Genomic DNA, 18,841 nt, shown 5'->3' with positions numbered 1-18,841 from the left:
TAGAGACAAGAGTGTCGGTAGTTTATAAAGTTAAACCTAGATATAACTAACTTCAATATAATGAAATTCTCAATACAACAAAGTATTAATAGTTTTATAACTTGTCCATAAAACGCCATGTATTTAGAACCTCAATATAATGAAGTGTTTATACACGATTTCAATATAACGAAATTTCACTGCCACCGCAAAGAAATGCCGAGAGAACAAATGGAAACTTCTCAGGACACAGATGGTCAAATGATTGAATTACAAATGGCTGCTTGCAAACGCACCTCTCAAATCGTGCACCCCACAACAGGAGCGACTGCCGAAGTGCAGCGGCATCATGTTCCGAGTAAAGTCCAAGTGCGATAAGACCCTATCGTGGCCCGCTCACTTTGTGCTTTAGGTGGAAGGGAAAGTGTGCGAGGGTGAGACAATAAAGAGAGTGGCTTCACTAGTGCCACCTTCCTGCGCAAGCAAAGGGAAAGAGGTGAGGGGAGTGAACTCACAGTAACGCGATCAAGCGCGTGCGAGCGGGTGTGGGTAAGTTGGTGCGCGTCTCGATTTCTGGCGCATCTTGGCCACTGCTAATCATGGCTGTAAGTGCCACAAAGCACTTACACCGCCACACACTCTGCTTCAGAGGTAATCTGCCGCAATGTGCAAAAATGGCATATAGTAAGCTGTCTTCCCACGCATTTAGTATTGGAGGTTGCATAATATGGAGTTTCCGTGACCCGTTGGAGCGAGAGGCAGACGAAGCATTTGCTCCCCACTGCCAGCACTTTTCATGATAACGTCGTCCCAGTGCAGGCGTGTCGCCCTCGTCAGCCATTTGAGCGGATTGCGTGCGAAAGCGGGGTGGCTTCGCTTAATTTGTACCGCTAATGTGAAGATGTCAGTGACGTACGGGGCATCAAACTGTATCATTCATCGTCGGCTCCTAAATTTATCAAAGTGAATTGTTTTCTTTGTTTTCTCATTCAAATTTGATTTTTTTGATTGCCTAAAGCAAATTGCCGATTTTACAGACTTCATTATATCGAGGTTTAATTGTAGTATCTTTTGATGGCAGTTAGCATGCAGTTTTGTGCTATATTTGCTGACTGTTGATTGGCTGTTGCATTGTTTTGCTTTGTGTTGCTTTGTGTAAGTGACAATTTTCGGTGATAGTGTCTTGGAACAGCTAGTAGCAGCACCATGAACAGCGCATTGCTGGTTGGTGGTGACCAGTTGGTGGTGAAGAGTAGTAGTGACAAGCCAAACAATGCCGCTCTGGCGGTGCGCAATGGCTGACATGCAGATGCAGAAACACTGTGTTATATGTATTATAAAAAAATGTTTCGCAACCGCATGAGGTGTAGCACAATTTATTCATTCAGATAAAACATTTTAAACTTTTCCAGTTTATTTTACCTAAAGCGGCCGTAGCCAACTGTAGTCAGTGCGCAGAATCCATACTGCGGCCATTACGCTCGAAAACAGCACACCCGAGCCGCTCTGCACTCATATGATGCGCTCTCTTGTGCGCTGTCAAGCGTTCAAGATTGTGTGTTGGTAGTGCATGCTGTCATCGTGGTTAAGCAGGCAGTTGACTCATTGAATGCGACTATTGCCTTGGCGATAGTATCGCCGAAGTGGATCATTTCCGATTACGGCCCCAGTTCTACCGAAGCGCAACGGACAGTGCAGAACAGCACAGATCAGTTTTTTGTGCACTTCTCACCCATGCATCGAAACCCATGCATCACCCATGCATGTACCCATGCACCCATGCGTCTTTTTGCTCATTGTGAGCTAGAGGTGTAAATCTAAAACCATGGAAGAGGAATAACTTATTTCAGATATTACGAACTTTCCTCTTGCAAACAAATGTCGGCCAAATCCAGGAAGCGTTCCAACAATAGAAACAAGTTTTCCAGCTCTTGCATGCTTGTTGCCAGTTAATACCACTTCCAAAACTATTCTCGCATGAAGTGTCGAAACCTTTAGGTAGAAGGCAGCACATAACAGAAGAGATAAATCTGTCCCCTTGCTGCTGAGCAGTATTTTTGCGCACATCACCAAGTAGGACGTGTACGTCCCACTGTCCTACAAAGAGTTCCCCATAATTTTATTGCATCTAAATGTGGATATACGATGCTGGTATTAAAAGGAATGGAGCATAACAGATCATCTAGCGCAGAGAGCAGATAGCAGTGGTCTATTAGTGTAATATAATTGGGGACCAAGGAAGACAAATGCTGGGGAAGGCAGTAGAGGATTTGCAGGAGTTTTATCAGCTTGAAGTCGTGAGATGACTTTGAGGTAATTGGAGAATATTGGGAAAGGCTGATATCCTGCTGTAGGCTTCATAAGGCTGATCATGATCATTACAGAACGCTTCTCAGAACTGTAGCTGTGATAGCCATTCCTAGATGCATGCAAAGAGTAATTTTTCAGAGTGAATTGAATGTTGCATACTATGCAAATAGTTTGTGAATGAAATTTTCACCATTAGGGCAAAGCAGTGCTCACATTACAGTATTCTTGACGCTAGCAAGTTTCTGCAAATACATTGCGTATTTCAAAGTTATTAAAATCACAAATGCAGCATAAGGAAAGCAAAATTGGTTGGTTCCTTTTTAAGAGGAATTGGTTATATAACATGAAAGTGAAATGTGTATTATAACAGTGGCAGCTTTGTTTCACATTCACAATAGAAGTCCATAAATGACTGCAAGATACTTGAGCACTACCATTTTTACTACCCTGGTAGGTGTCCAGGCTGCTGGCCATGTCAACTAAATTGCTCAGCAATAAAACGAATTATACCTAAATGTCCTCGTTGCAACAAATATACATTGAGAGGACAATTTCTTTAATGAAGCAATCCTTTCTAACCTTATTGTGCCTACTTCCTTGACCATTCGATTGGTACAAAGTGGAAGAGTATGGCCATTTCATGGATTTGCATGATGATTGCGAGACGTACGTATGTGGGACAAATTTTCGGTGGAGCCTGGCTTAAAACACTTTTGTGTTAAAAATAATCAGCTTCTTAGCATACACATAGGCTCATTGGAGAAAGCAAGTTATCTGTTTTTAAGCAATTATGGCCATTACATTCTGTGTTTACATCTTATTTTCAATGCTGCTGCTCTCCTTCGAGAGCGTGGCAGTTGGGCAGTACAATAATTCTTCTGTACAGTGTGCAGGTTATACAAAAACAACGTATGCAGTTCAAGTTATACAAGCTATACAAGTAATACAATGTTAAAATCAAATGGAATAGCAAAAAAAAAAAGCCAAGAAGCTTTACAAGAAATGGCCAAGAAGAATAACGATAGCACAAGTATCACTAGGGGCAATAAACAAGTACCCTATTTACTTGATTCTAATGTGCCCTCGATTGTAATGCGCACCCTTTCCCACGAACAAAAATTAGGAGAAAGAAACGCTCTGGATTGTAACGTGCACCCATTTCCGTGACCTAAAAAAGTCCTTTACAGTACTGCGCACCTCATTCTTTCATAGAGAAATAAAATTTCCTCTCATTTGGAAAAAACAATTACTCCCAATGCAGTACAGTTGCGATAAATAAGTTGGTTTCACTCGAAAAGCTTAGCATCGATTACCATAGCAAATTTGTAGACAGCTTTACGAAAAGTAAGAATAGTAGTTGTAGCTCCGACGGGGCGGCCGGACGGAGTATCTATGGCATGAGGCCTAAACGGCCGGGGCGCGCAGCACCGCAAGAAAGAGCCAGACTGCTTCAGTCAGGAACCAGAGAAAGAATGAATTTTTATTTCTGCGAGGGGAAACAGGAGGCAACTTACAGCGTTTGGCGCTTAGTGGCACCCTGACGTAAACGACCCAAAACCGAAACCAGAAGCCCATACAGGATACCACAGTAGTTTTATCGGCCGTATAAGCTTTTAAACATTCGCTTAAAATTAACGACAGTGGTGTCACATTCAGAGAAGCAAACATGAACACGTCTCACTGATTGACCATGGAAACTCTTTATCAAAGTGCTGGAGTGAGGAAGGGCGGTAGCAGGAGCAAGGGAATTGACCTTTGTGCGGCCTCTCGCTTCAACGCGAACTAAGTGACGAGAGCACAGTGCGGTGCGCCTAGATGCATAGACTCCTGTCTCCGTCGTAGAACGCTCTCAAGATAGGAGCCGCGCGGCCGTGCCGCACGTAGCAGCAGCCAGTGTAGATCACCTCTCCTGTTTGCGCCAGTCCCGCATGCAAGTTTCAGGAACTCTGAACACCTGGGATGCGGCCAGATTTCCGTCCATCTCCACACACGTGATTTCTTTCCTTTTAATTGCGGCATCCTGATGAACTCGGCATGTCTTTGTAGTCGGCACTTCCATACTGATACAGCAAACGCAGAAAACGGAAAGATGGATGGTGCACTAACCTAAGCCAAATGAAGCCTTGCCTAAGCACACATACCGTAGCACATGGAGGAAGCTACGGCAGCTAGACTCGAAGTGCGTACGAAGTGGCCATTTTGAAATGCCGATGGCGATATGGTAACGCAGATTTAGGGTCGTACTCGATTCTAACACGCACGAAATTTTTGGACCCGTTTTATTAGGAAAAGTGCGCGTTAGATTCAAATAAATACGGTAACTAAAATTAAACTTTGAGCATTTGAGAATCATCATGGCAAATGGATAAACTGTCGTAAATGAGAAGGTTCATTACAATTTCCTAATGAACAAATAAATCTGTGCCGATGCCTCTGCATGTATAGGTACTCTTACGTAGTTCTTTCTGTTTGTGAGGTAAATTCAGATGATTCAATGTTGACAATAGTGGGGTCAAGTTGGTCCCATTCTGCTGTTGTGAGCAGGAAGAAAGACTACTTAAACGTCATTTTTACGTACGTATTCTGTCAATGTGTGCACATGCTTATTACGTGTAAGTCAAGCCTAGGAATATAAAATGTATTTGGAGGTATCTATCCTATAGTCATATTTTAGTGGTTGAAACAAGAATTTTAGGTGAGTGCATTTAACTCTTGTGAATAGGGTTCGCAAATCGGACTGGGTTAAAATATTTGTTGGCGAGTCTGTACGTATCTTTGTTATGGATCAGCCTTGCAGCTTTCTTTGTATTGATTCCAGTTTGCTTATGCTAGTCAGTGTATGCGGAAACCAGACTGTGTAATTGTATTCGAGAGCAGGCCTTACAAATGATGTGTAGACTAGCAGCTTTGTTGACGTGGTTGTGAGCCCCAGGCTTCTTTTTAAGAAATATAGTTTGTGCAGCGTCTTTGAGATTATATTACCGACATGTTTGTCTCATTTGAGCTCAGAGGTTAATGTAATGCCATGATACCTATGTTCAACTTTGTTAAGTGGAGTGTCGTCAGTTGCGTATATTAGGATTGATGATACCGCTTCCTGGTTAGTCATGATCGAGGACTTTCATATGCTGATTTTCATCTGCCATTTAGAGCACCAATTAGCTATGTCTGCTAGAGAAACATTCAATATGATAATTGTAATAATCTATTTATCTGTAAATGATGCAGTCCTCCGCGAATAGTTTTATATTGCAATTGATGTTAGCTGTGATATCATTAATGTAGAGTAAGAAATGCAATGGTCGAAAAACACTTGAAGGACTCCAGACTGCGTTAGAAAGTGTTTTTTTTTGTAAACCACAAATTGCAAGTGGTTACTTAAGAAACCTTAAAGAGACGTTACTTAGAGACGAAAATGGGTGGCGGTTGAGCGACGTGAGCCGGGCGAAGGGAGACAAACAATAAGAAGGGCAGTGAACGCGAGGGAAGTAAAATAGTAGCTACAAAGGAGCCTGGAAACCTGTGGAGCTTTCCATTTGCGAAGGGGCGCTCTCCCATTTCTGATGGAGGGGACAGCACCGTGAGGGTGCTTCTCATGTTTCTGCCATTGGGTTCATAGTATCGTGCAGGTTGTTTTTTAATGTTAATAACGTTTATTTTTGCCATCATACATGTTAGGTGGGAGGGCAGAGGGAAAAAAGGCTGCTCGCAGGCAGCTTGACGAGCCCACAACCTCTGGTCGGTTTATTTTGGCAAGCATAACAGCATATCGAAAGTGAACAAACAAAACAAGGCAACAGCAGCTACTGCTGCCGCTGCTGCTACTGAGTTAAAGATATATATACAGGGTAATGATGGAACAGAAACAGATTCTAATGACAATACAAACCACAAAATAACATGAAGTCACTGCGAAAGGAAGTATCCAGAATTAAGCAGCATACATAAGGCAAAGATTCTGGTAAGAACAAGAAAATAAATCAAAGCTATATAATTTGTAGGCGTTTAAAAGAGAGGGTAATGTGTAGGATAAACATTGTTGTCCGGTAGTAAGATGAGTATTTACTAACCAGCTTTCTGCATATCTAGTTGGGTAGTATGGTAATTTGTTTTGTAAATTTGCCAGAAGTTGTGAGCTATTGAGGTTACGTCTTATTTCTGTTTTGAACTTCACACCCAGTCGGTGCTTATATAAGTTGTGTATACTAATTATTCTGGAATTGTGAAAAAGTTTAGTTGTGTGGGATTGGCAAGGTGCATTATAAACATGACTAATGTATTTCTTCTGCAAAAGATGAATGCGTTGCAGGCTAGAGGGCGCTGAGGTTCCCCATACGTGTTGACAGTAGTTGAGGTGAGGTTTTATGAGATAGGATGTGCATACTCTTGCGTCATATAATCAAGATTTTTAATGCATTGTCTCTACGTAGAGTTCACGGGGAGTGCACTAATTCGTCATGAAAACCGGGACGTCACGAAATCAGGGGGACATTATAACTGCGATCCCAGTGTACTCCTCAAGCTTAACACCAGCCACTGCAGATGCAACACCTTCATTTGTGCTTTCCCAACGAATTGCACAGCTACCATTGGCATTGATCCACTAGGCACAGAAATTCTGCCTGCACCCCGATCATGGCACACTGCAGGGTTCTGTATTCTAAACCACAATATTTACTGTACGGATCATTCATAACCTAACTGTTTATATTGCGGTACTCGTTATAACACAGGTTTTCTTTACCTCCAGTATTCCTCTCTTAGAACTCAATATATAGGCAGACTGCTTAATGCACATGCATGCAAAGCAATACAGCTAAACCTCGATAAAACGAACTTCAATAGAACAAAATTCTCAATATAACGAAGTAATTAACTTTTCATGGCCTCTTCTCCATAGAACACCATGTATTTAGAACCTCAATATAACTAACTGTTTGTATGTGATTTCAATATAACTTACTGCCGCTGTAAAGGAATGCCAATGCAATGCAAGGACGCAGATGGTTAAATTGAATTACAAGCAGCTGCTTGCAAGCGCACCTCTCAAATCATGTGCTGTGTGACAAGAGTGACCGCCAAAGTGGAGCCATATCATGTTCTGTATAAAGTCCAAGTGCAATAAGATCCTATCGTGCCACGCGCACTGTGTGCTTTAGGTACGAGTGAAAGTGTGCAAGGGTGAGGCAAGAAAGATGGTGGCTTCATGAGTGCCACCTTCGTGCGCAAGCAAAGGGAAAGAGAGGTAACGTGATCAAGCACACACGAAGGGGTGGGCGGAGTGGGGGGTAAGTTGGTGTGTGTCTCGGCCCAAGGATATGCATGGTTGTGAGTGCATATGCAGCCGCCCATGCTGATTTAGAGGTTATCTGCCACATGTGCAAAGAGTGGGTGCGCCAAGATGGCGTGGCTCCGTGTAAGCTGTCTTATTGTGCTTTTAGTATAGGAGGTTGCCTAATCTCGAGTTTCGGTAACTCGTTGGAGCGAGAGGCAAATGAAGCATTCGCTCCCCGCTGCCGGTGCTTTTCGTGGTAGCATTCTCCCAATGTGGGCAATGCTATCAGCTGTGGGGACGGAGTGTATGTGAAAGCGTGGCTGGCTTCGCTTAATTCGTACTGCTGATGTGAAGATATTGTCCGTGTGGCACGAAACTATCATTTGTCGATGACTCCCAAACTCATAACAATAAATTGTTCTCTCATTCACTTTCCTTTTTGAATTGCCCGATAATTCGGAAAATTCTGTGGCCCCTTTCCTTGTAAGGAAAATCGATCGGCAACTGTGCTTATTTGCATGAAAGGTTGAATTTCAATAAAACGAAATTTCAACAGAACAAAGCAAATGGCTGATTTTACTGACTTCGTTATATTGAGATATACAGGTGCGGTTGTCCTCAGGGAGCAGCAGTGTGCTCACCCACTGGACTCCTCGCGGCACGCTGCAGTAGCTGCGGTATCTTCGCTACATAGCACACTACAGCTACATGCAAGTGTAGTGCGTATGCACAGCATTTGCTTTGTGCACAACAGGGCTTGAGTGCATGCTCATGCTTATATGCTCTATTCTGGTCATGCTACGTGGTGTGGACTGGCTTTGTCCTGCACAATGGATAGTAGTTGGATAGTAGCTTGACCAATGGATAAGTCTAATCCAATTTGTGCATTCTGAAGCACTACCTAAAGTTCACTACGAAGCAAAGTCTGCGAAGGCATCTGAGGAGTGGCCAAGATTAAGTGCACACTAGCAAGCGTGTGTGGCCTGACCTTAAGTTTCGCATGTTTTGAGGCTTGTTGAGCATTCAAAACTAGTCTAAATTAGTGAGACCCGACGGCTACGTCACTACTAAGCAGGATGGCCAGAATTTAATTCCTTGTGGGCGGCTGTGGCTGAGCATGGATAGACATATATATCGGTTTCTTCTGGAAGTACGTAATTCTTATCGAAATTCGAAAGCAGGTTCTCACTTATTTCCGCCTGTTTGTTAAAACTTCGTCAATATACACAATAACACTAGGAAGAAGCGCACTGAGCCAAACACCTTTCTTGATTGATGTCAGCAATTGGCCAATAGCAGATGCGTATAGGAATATGCTATATTATTACAATATGAGCATCCAGAAGGGAGTGGGGAGCAGGCTTCTGTTGAAAAGAGCATTTGAATGAAAGGTGACGACGTGCTTGGCTTGCGAGCTCCACACGCTGCGCACAAGTGCACAACTTGGCTGATATGTTCGCTGCAGTGTATGCTATCTGCGGGATGGTTTTTCATCAAGCCTAAGAGGTGGTTCAGGGCCCCTTTAAGAACTGACCAGTCCCCACCATCAACAATATCTGCATTCTAGGTCTTCGCCTACAACAAGGCAAAGGAGGTGTCACCACCATTTATCATCTCACACACAGTTCCTCAAGACATAAGCATGGTCGGTAGAGTGACGTCTCGACACATCGGCCTCAAGGAAGCAGATGTGTTTCAGCTCATCCATGGCCTTATCAGCTGAGTGGCCTATGCAACACCCTACCTCTCACTCACCCCATGGTAGTCTAACAATATCGCCGTCCTTATTAAGAAACCTTACAAACAGGCCTTAGGACTCTCTCCACATATGGCCACCCTTTGCCTAGAGGCTCTGGGTATCCATAACAGCGCATGGAAAATTGTTGAAGCACATGTCATCAGTCAGAGGGAACTACTGGCTTTTACCATGCCGGTCCGCCGAGTCCTACAGAAACTGAGCTGTCCAGTCTAGCAACCTCGCCATACATACAATTCGAACCTCTTGGCACGCCCTTCTGGGCATGAACATAGTGGGCCTCTTTGATTCGTTGTCCCCAACTGTCTAGGACAGCCAGAGATGCTGCAAACACAATGCTCATTGGCAGTCCCAGATCACCTCGGTAGTGATCTGGGACTGCCAGGGAAGGATAATCAGAAGCGCCCACTATGGACCCCTGGACACAAGTCCCTTTGCGAAAATGTGTACCTATGCTGTAGCTAGGGCCCGTGCTTTCTGGGCATCGCATGGTCATATTACTACAAAGTGGAATCCATACCACTACAATACAGCACCATAAAAGAACACTACAGACTCGTGCGACGAACCTACCCATCTCTACACAAGTCTCTCACGCCGGAAGAGGCCGTGGTATGGTCACAGCTTCGAACGCTCATGTCCACACTTCGGTCTTTACCATGCCATACGCCCTATACTTTACTCTTACAAATGTCCGCACTGCAAAGAATATGCCTCATTATACCGCACCACTTGGGCATGTCCCTACACAGCAGACACACCTCCAATTACCAACCTCATGCACGAACGGTGGGAGGCCGTGTCGTCCAGCACAGCACAGCCGCAGGAGTCGAGGCTGCAGGAGTCTTGGCCTAGACCCCTCCCCCGCTAGTGCAAGTAACAAGAAGCCTTACTGCATTTTCAATTTCTTTTACTGAATAAAGTTTGTTCTTCCTCCCACTCATTGATTCATCAGCACCCATCGGCATGTTCCATTAGTTGTAGTTTGGCTAGCTGGCATTGGTTAATAGAAGATGCAATAAGTGCCCTTTTGTTTGCTTCCATTACCGTCTTTGATGTTCCTTTGTCCCAAGAGCACGCTTAAGACCTCACAAGCTTCATTTAATTCAAGAAAATATCTTTTAACTGTCGTGTCGGTTTGCTGGAGATACTAGCTGGGAGTTGGGGAGAGTACCATTCAACAGCTGATGCTGTCTTTCATATGTACTTTACTAGTGGTCACATGAACCTGCTAGGATATTCAAGACTCTGCTCATGGTTTTTTTGCTTGGATTCTACAGTTTACAGCAAAGCTCTTAATGGCAGTTTTTCTCATCAAATGAAGGCTGGCATGCAGCGGTGTGCTTAGTATCAATAACGCAACTGTGTCATAACCTTGAAGTTTTGCTTCGAAATTTGATTATCAATGGTTATAAAATAGGTTACCTTGCGTTTACCTCGCACAAATACACTGTCTTTGTGCTTTTCTTTAGCTACTAGTGTTATTTTTCTTCCATGCGACATGCTTTACTGGTGCCATGTTGGTCAGCTGGGAGCTTTTACGGCTGCAGTGGCAAAGGGCAGCCAGCATAGCAGTCTGTTTGGGATTCTTGAAGCAGCTGTATGACCAGGGTGTTGGTGAGAATGTGCAGGCATCGTTGGTGATGGATCATAACAGCCAGCAAACAGCTCTTGTGCTTTCGAAGGCTGTGAGAACTCGGGTATACTGCTTCACTGTCCACGATGTATATACTGCTGTGATTAGCATACATCTGCAAAGGATTTTCTGCTGTTTTTTGTTCAACAGTAATAAGCATGCAAGCTGTGACGCAGCTTTCCTGTGCCACTCTTTCAGATGCGGAGGCTGCTGGTGATCTTGTGATGGCTTCGACACCAAATGGTGAGTGGTCAAGAAAAAACTTGTGGTTTGGCATGCACTTTTTATCATTTCCAGTGAACTCTGCTTATACAAACATTTTCTTGAGTTTGGAAAAGGGGGACAGGTCATCTGGGAAAGAGATTAGCAATTGTGACTGGAGCAGAGAAATTAGTCCGCTTGACACTGCAGCTTGCAAACACATGGATAACGAGATTGCCAGGCCATTTCCACTTTTCACTTTTTGTTGATTACGGTAAGGCCATATTGAAGCTTTCCATTCAGAATTATTTTTATCTTTGCTTTTGAATTGTAGTCTCCTTATATGGTTAGGATTATGCTTGAACATTTTTATTGCCTCTGACAGCAGTTGTCTGCCTCCCCCATGCCACATACCTAGGAAAGTGGCACGTCCGCTATCTGTGTGCACCACGCACTACATTTTTCCACTCCGGTCATCTATCCTTCTTTTTTTTTTTTCTTTTTTTTTTCTGGACAACTGAAGTTCTAGGAAACCATGGAATAATGCAGATGCCACAGCCATTGCGTTTCAATTCACAACGTGACGACACGGGGCCTTTGTTGTTTTGTCCTTCATTGATCCTGTTGCTGTACTGTTATTCTGGTAATGTTGTTCAACCAAGTAGTCCGACTTTGCACTCTTGTGCAGTCGTTTTCTGGTGACAGTGGCCACACCTAAAGCTGGGTGGAAGACGGAAATGCTACACGTGCCATGATTTCAACGTATGTTGAACCTGGTGGATTCAGAATTCGGAGCCTTTTGCAGTGATGCGTCTCGTATCCCAAAGGTTGCTGTGGGATCTGGAAAAAAAAAAATGGCAGACTAGTAGCAAAGGGTGTAATAAAGAGTAAGTATAAACCTGTTAGTACAGTCAAGTTTCGTTAATTTGATGGTGGTTAGTTCAGTGTGCTTTTCACATTCGACCATATTCGAAGGCCTCAAGAGGCATTCATAAATGTTCAGCGAATATTAATTTGGAAGCATGTTTGATTTGCATTGAATTACAATTGACAGCATTTTATGACACTGGGTGTAGCCTAAGATAAAAGCAAAACAGGTTCTTTAATCTTTGTGCGCTCTTTGTTCTGCAGTGCTGCTAAAATTGGTAAAATTTCTTTTGACGTACATTTGGCTGCCCTCCTGGTATATTGAAGCAACGGTAGTTGAGGGCGAGGCCTCGGTCGTCAACTTTTGGTGGTTGAAACCTCAGTGTCTACCTGACGGGAACGCAAGTTGACCACATGTTAAAAATTGGTGTGCACTAATCAACATCCACAAATTTGGTTATGAAAGTTGTGGGAACTCGTGCCCCTTGAGGTGCCACCAACACAGTACCTGCGCTGGTAGCCCAGTGGCTATGGCTGGCTCAATACCACAAGTGGCAGTCAAATTTCATGGGGCAAAATGTGAGAACACTTGTGCACTTAGGTTCAGGTCCATTTTAGAGAAACCCAGGCGATCAAAATTAATCTGGTGTTCTAGACTATGGCGTGCCTTGTGTATGCACATCTATCGCGCCCCCGAATTGAATGTGCACCCAATTTTTCACTGGACTGCAGTAAACAGTAGTGCACCTTAATGTAACGTGCCCCCGATTTATAAAAGAAAATTTACCTTCACAAAAAATGGATTTTTTTTTAGTGAGCTTTCATAATATAAGTGATGTGCACTTTTTGCCATTTGCACATCTTGGCCAAAGGTGCCAAACATGGCGGCAGTATTTTTGAGTGAACTCTTTTATAGATGCTACTACGATCACTTTTTGAGATTTTATGTGACACTGCAGACTTTATATGCCAACCTATCAGGTGCCAAGTCACATGAAATCTCATAAAACTGAAAGGGTCTCCCAAAGTAATTGACTGGAAATACCACTCCAGATGGTAGTCGAGCACAAAATTAACCCACTGCTACCTTCATGAAAATTTGCTCTGTCGCCATCTTGTGATGGCGATGACACTGCGTCTTGACGCCTATGATGGTAGGCTGTTGTTAATGCTTAGGATGTGGTTTTGGTTTGGTATCCGACCGTAACAGAGATGATTTTCTGACCCATTTTCTATAAAAAAGATGCATGTTAGATTTGGATAAACACTATAATAAAGTGGTTTTGGCATGTTCGCATTTTGGCCCCAGATTTTGTTTATTTTCTTTATCAACAAAAAGAAAGACATGCGACACCACAGTAAATGTTGTCTTAAATGCTCTATAAGGCCGTTCATATTTTTTAGAAGTGTAAAGTGGTTCAATCTCTTTTGCATGACCATGCGTGTGATAGAGAACAGGCAATGCGAAGTGTCCCTTTAAACTTCATAGAGGGAGCATGTACAGAAGCAGAGTGGACAGTGTATGTTGTTACATAGTAGTGACGGTGAAGAATGGAGCAACACTGCGAATTAAGAAACTAGTGTTTTATTGGGCCAGCCTGTGCCCTCAAAAACGGGCAACACTCAAAGTACAACGGTAGTGGCGAACATAGTTGTTGATCGTCGAAAATGTGATCACGGGTCAAGCGCCTCAGCTTTTATACATGAGTAATTGAATGTTCCAGAGTAATCGCTGGTGCCTGCATGTCTTCCAGTAAGTACCACACCATTCACGTCACGCATACAAGCAGATCACGCAACGTTCGGTGACAACAGACAGCCTATAGAACCATTGATAACATTTGAGAAACTTCCGATACATACAGGCGCGGGGTCCTGCCGTAAACCGGCTTAAATGGCGCGATCTGCGTTGTTTCTTGCACCGCCGTGTTGTAAGCGAACGTTACGTACGGCAGGACGGCATCCCACGTCTTGTGCTCGATGTTAACGTACATTGCAAGCATGTCGGTGAGGGCCTTCTTCAGCCACTCCATAAGACTATTCGTTTGCGGATGGTAAGCAGTAGTCCTCCTGTGGCTTGCTCAAGCTGTATTGCAAAATGGCTTGGGTGAGCTCCGCAGCGAAGGCCACTTCTCTGTCGGTGATGAGGACTTCTGGGGCATCATGTCGCAGCAGGATGTTCTCAACAAAGAATTTAGTGACATATGCCGCGCTGCCTCTAGGCAGAGCTTTCGTTTCGGCATAGCAGGTAAGGTAGTCGGTAGCCATGATGATCCCCTTATTTCCAAATGTTGAGGTCGGAAAGGCCTCCAACAAATACATCTCTATCTGCTGAAATGGTTGGCAAGGAGGCTTGATTGGCTGTAGTAATACTGCTGGCCTTGACGGTAGTATCTTGCGTCTCTGGCAGTCTCGACATGTCTTGACGTAACGGGTGACGTTGGCGGTCAGGCGCAGCCAATAGTACTTGCGTTGTATTTTTGCGAGCGTACAAGAAAACTAGAAGTGTCCGGCTGTCTTATCGTTGTGCAGGGTGTGCAGGACTTCTGACCAGAGTGTTGCTGGCACAAGAAGGAAGTTTGCACAGACTGGGGAGAAGTTCTTTCTTGCAAGGACATCAGTGCCCTAGGGACATCAATGTTGCCTTCCAAATACTCAACTGGGTTTTTAGCTCCAGGCCTGCTCGTTGCTGTTCAGTGAAGTCTTCTGTGCTTATCGTTCCTAGGAAGGCATCGTCATTGTCCTCGTCTTGCGGTGCCGGGTCAATGGGGGCATGTGATAGGCAGTCGGCATCAGAGTGCTTCCATCTGGATTTGTAGACAACAGTTATGTCAAATTCCTGGAGTTGCAGACTCCATTGCAAGAGGCATCCTGATCCTTTAAGTTTGCCAGCCAACACAAGCTGTGGTGGTCGCTTACGACTTTAAAGAGCCTACCCTAAAGATAAGGGCAGAACTTCATGGTAGCTTAAATGATGGCAAGGTATTCCTTACCGTCGTAGAATAATTGGCTTCCAGTTGTGACAGTGCACGACTGGCGCAAGTAATGACCCTTTCAAATTCGTCTTTCACTTGGACTAGGACGGCACCGAGACCTAGGCTACTTGCGTTGATGTGGATTTCGGTGTCGGCGTCTTCATCGAAGTGGGCGAGCACTGGTGGTGACTGCAGGCACTCTTTGAGCTATTGGAAGGCTTCGGCTTCCCACTTAATATCGATGTGCGATTTCGTCTGAAGCATCTGGAATAGGCACACAAGCCAAGGAATCTGCACACTCCCTTCCTCTCGGTGGGCCGTGGGAAGTTAGCGATGGCAGCTGTCTTCTGTGGATCAGGGCAGACTCCAGATTTGTTGATGATAATAGAAGCTCGTCGTAAGTGAAGCGAAACTTTTTCGGCTTCAGAGTGAGCCCTGATGACTTGATGGCCTCTACTAGAGTACTGTCGCAAGCCGCCTAAGGTGGTTGTCGAAATATCCTGCAAGGACGTCATCCAAGTAAACAAGGCAGGTCTGACACTTCAATCCTGCTAACACCATGTCCACGACACGCTGGAACGTTGCAAGCGCCGAGCACAGTCCGAATGGCATGACCTTGGAACTCGGAGGCCGTCTGGCATAATGAAGGCGCTCTTGTCGTGATCGCTCTCGTCGACTTCTATTGGCCAGTAGCCAGTCTTGAGATCGATCGACGAGAAGTACTTAGTGTTGCAGAGCCGATCCAATGCGTCATCTATACGTGGGAGAGGGTATACTTCCGTCTTTGTGATCTTATTCAGTCGACGATAATTGATGCAGAAATGCAGGGTTTCATCCTTTTTTCTTCACCAAGAAAAGTAGTCTTTGTATCATCGGAAAATACTTTTGAGCTGTTCCTGCTTTCTCATAGGAAAACTTGGATTTATGTCGGTCTGGTTTGGGAGCTATGGTCATTGAGATAGATGCAGCAGAATCCGAGAGGACAACGCATTGCTAGTTTCTACAATTTCCTCAATGTATGCAATTGTTGTGCCCTTATTAATGTGTTTGAACTCTTCGCCGATGTTTGTCAGCATCACTTCAGTTTGTCCTCCGTGCAGTCGAAATGTCACATAGTAGTGACGGTGAAAAAAGCAGCAAAACTGTGAATGAAGAAACTAGCGTTTTATTGGGCGAACTGTGCCCTCAAAAACAGGCTACACTCAAAGAATGACAGCGGGCAAAAATTTTATCAGCGGGTCAAGCGTGTCTGTTTTTATACGTGAGTCATGGAATGTTCCAGAGTAATCGCTGGTGCCGGCATGTCTTCCAGAAAGTACACTATTCATGTCATGCATACAATCAGATTACGCAAGTCTCGGTGTCAACGGACATTGGATAGAAACATCAATAACGGTTGAGAAATTTCTGATACATGCAGGCGCGTCCTGCGCTGAGCGATAACATTTGTTAGATGGTGAAAAGTGGTCACATGCACATACAGCATGTGTGCATGTGCAACACATGCACACGAATTGTTAATACACTGGTCTGAGCAGAGCATACTGTAAACGCAGACGTAAACAGTTCCTGCTGCTGCATATGCCAGTCATCCCATCCAATTAGCGTGCCGCACATCATTCTACTAAGTGCACTCCATCTTTGTGCTGGGGCACTTGCTGTAGGCATGTTTTTGCCAGCAGTGTGTGCCTGTGTTCCATGTGAGCTAGTGCGAGCATGTGTGCCGTGAGCTGTTTTTGCAACTGCACCTCCCCTTGCTTGTACACGTGGCACATTCATGAGTCATGTGGCCTCTTGAGTGATTGCGGCAATGGGCAGCTGCTTTTGTTTTAACTAAGGGTGTGTATGCATGTTCTTGCATCTGAACAACGCAGTTCGTGTATGAGAGTTGCGCATTGGTAGTCCATTTCGTCACTTAGAAATAAGATGCCTCAATACTTGCTTTCACTTGCAAGCAATTGCAGATATTTATTTCCCTTTACTGTTCTGTCTTCCTGTGCAAAGGTGATGCGCCGACCACCCAGATTCACCTTGACCCTGGCAAACGTGAGTGCATTTTGAACAAAGAGAAGGCGGTTGTCTTTGTGAATGAAGGTTGCCTAGGTGAGAGCCCGGTAGCCGAACTCAGCTGTGCTGAGCCTCAATACTGTATTTACTCATGCAAGAGAATCTGGGAAAGAAATTTGTTGTTGCATTTGGCATGTCCTGTTAATGTAACAAGAAGCAAGGCACTCTTGAGCTGAATGGTACCACAATGCCTAGTTTATCTTCTGAATTATGTGTATGTTTCAATTAAAAATGGTTCATTTTTTTTCTTACGCTTTCCTTGGCTTCATTATCTGTTGTCCCTTTGGCTTCAGCCGCTAAGGACCGAGTGAGGAATGCACTTGATCAACAGCTTTAGTGAGCTGACCTGGTATTTTGACTTGCTCTTGAAGGGCTGGCATACCTTTCTTAATCTCAACCTAACCACTTGTCAAGCTTTGTTTTACTGTTACAGTACTTATTTAAGGCACTAAGTTGCGCTAGTTGAAATTTAGACACACATTCCTGTGCGTAAGGAAAACTAGAAAAGAGTGCAGAGAAAAAAGAAAAAGTGACTGGACTGGTAGAATGCTGTTCAACTGTATTAACCTCTTGAAATGAATGACAGCAAGTCACTTGATGACAAGAAAGAACATATCTTGGCACTTGCCTACAGAGGAGGGTCAAAATCTTGACACATTTGTCTAACACCACTATTCATTATGCAAAGCATGAGGTAATTCTTTTTACTCTTCCGCCTGTTATCCCACCGGTTATGCAAATGGGCATGGGTGTACCCCCAGCCTGGTACTCGACTTTTTTCTGGAGTAAACAGTCTTGTGAGAGGAGCGTGTGCTATGCAAATTCTGTCAAAACCTATGGGCACAACAAAAACCCATGAAAAGGGGTTCTTGGCTGTTCATGTGGTGGCAATTTCTCATATAGCATCCCAAAGCACCTATTAGATGGGTACGCCTTCTAGTTGGGAACAAATACCTTTCCAAGCATTCGGGTTCCTAATGGCTGAGCACATGGCCAGGAACATGCTTGTACCTGGCAGCAGCTCTGGTAAGCCTGCCACAGCTGCGGCAGATGCGCTCTGCACAAAGGCCCTCCACCGTTGAACAACGGGTGCCCAGAAACCACAACTAGAATTATCAGTAGAGCCGCTTTTGAGATGAGAACACGTAAAAGTAGCAGAGTGCCAGGCCAAGGTACATACTTGCTCACTAGAAAATTCGGTGGGTTTTTCGGCGTCACTAGGATTCAAACCCAGTATTACCTGCGTGTGAGTGTAAACCAACAAGCCCAGCTTGGAACTCTCATGCTTGGCTGTTAATTTTGTGCTTTGACTCTGATTTTCGTTTTGTCATTTTGTCTACAGTAAGTGTTCCCATTTCTTCATCTGTGGATGAAACTGTGCAAGCTCTTGTTTGAATCTGTGCCTTTGCACCAAGTTTATTTATGGGACTGCAGGCGCACTCAAGCTACAATGCTGTTCGTTTTCTCGTGCCATCCCTTTACTTTTTGTGATGAGTAGAATGTTTCATTCGTTGATCAATATTTCATTTTGAATTTCAATTCAAATAGTGCGTGTTTGTGGACTGTCATGCTATTAGTATATTCAAGGTGATGATGATACTTTATTTTTTGCTATTCATACCTTGCAGCTCTCAAGTTACCAACCAGCCCCAAAGATGCTGCCAACTTGGCTCTCTCACCTGGTGACGTGTTCCAGGTTAGTCAACAAGACAGTAATTTGAGCTTATATGATGCATACGCATGCACCACATTTGTCTGGTATTCTACCAAAGTGC

General features: G+C 44.2%; 1 protein-coding gene across 3 annotated transcripts in view; it reads left to right on the top strand.

The window, feature by feature from the left end:
- LOC126528458 (protein NEDD1-like) overlaps nt 1-18,841 on the top strand; it is a 103,404-nt gene that overhangs the window by 41,189 nt on the left and 43,374 nt on the right. For all 3 annotated transcript variants that reach the window (XM_055069351.2, XM_050176341.3, XM_055069352.2), the window contains 3 exons: nt 11,155-11,199; nt 17,004-17,045; nt 18,695-18,762. In XM_055069351.2, coding sequence (XP_054925326.2) covers nt 11,155-11,199; nt 17,004-17,045; nt 18,695-18,762 — 155 coding nt within the window. The remainder of the gene's footprint in view (nt 1-11,154; nt 11,200-17,003; nt 17,046-18,694; nt 18,763-18,841) is intronic.

Source organism: Dermacentor andersoni, chromosome 9 (assembly GCF_023375885.2).
Source record: "Dermacentor andersoni chromosome 9, qqDerAnde1_hic_scaffold, whole genome shotgun sequence".
Lineage (NCBI taxonomy): Eukaryota > Metazoa > Arthropoda > Arachnida > Ixodida > Ixodidae > Dermacentor > Dermacentor andersoni.
Note: the sequence above shows the minus strand (reverse complement) of the source record. Positions and strands in the feature narration are given on the sequence as shown.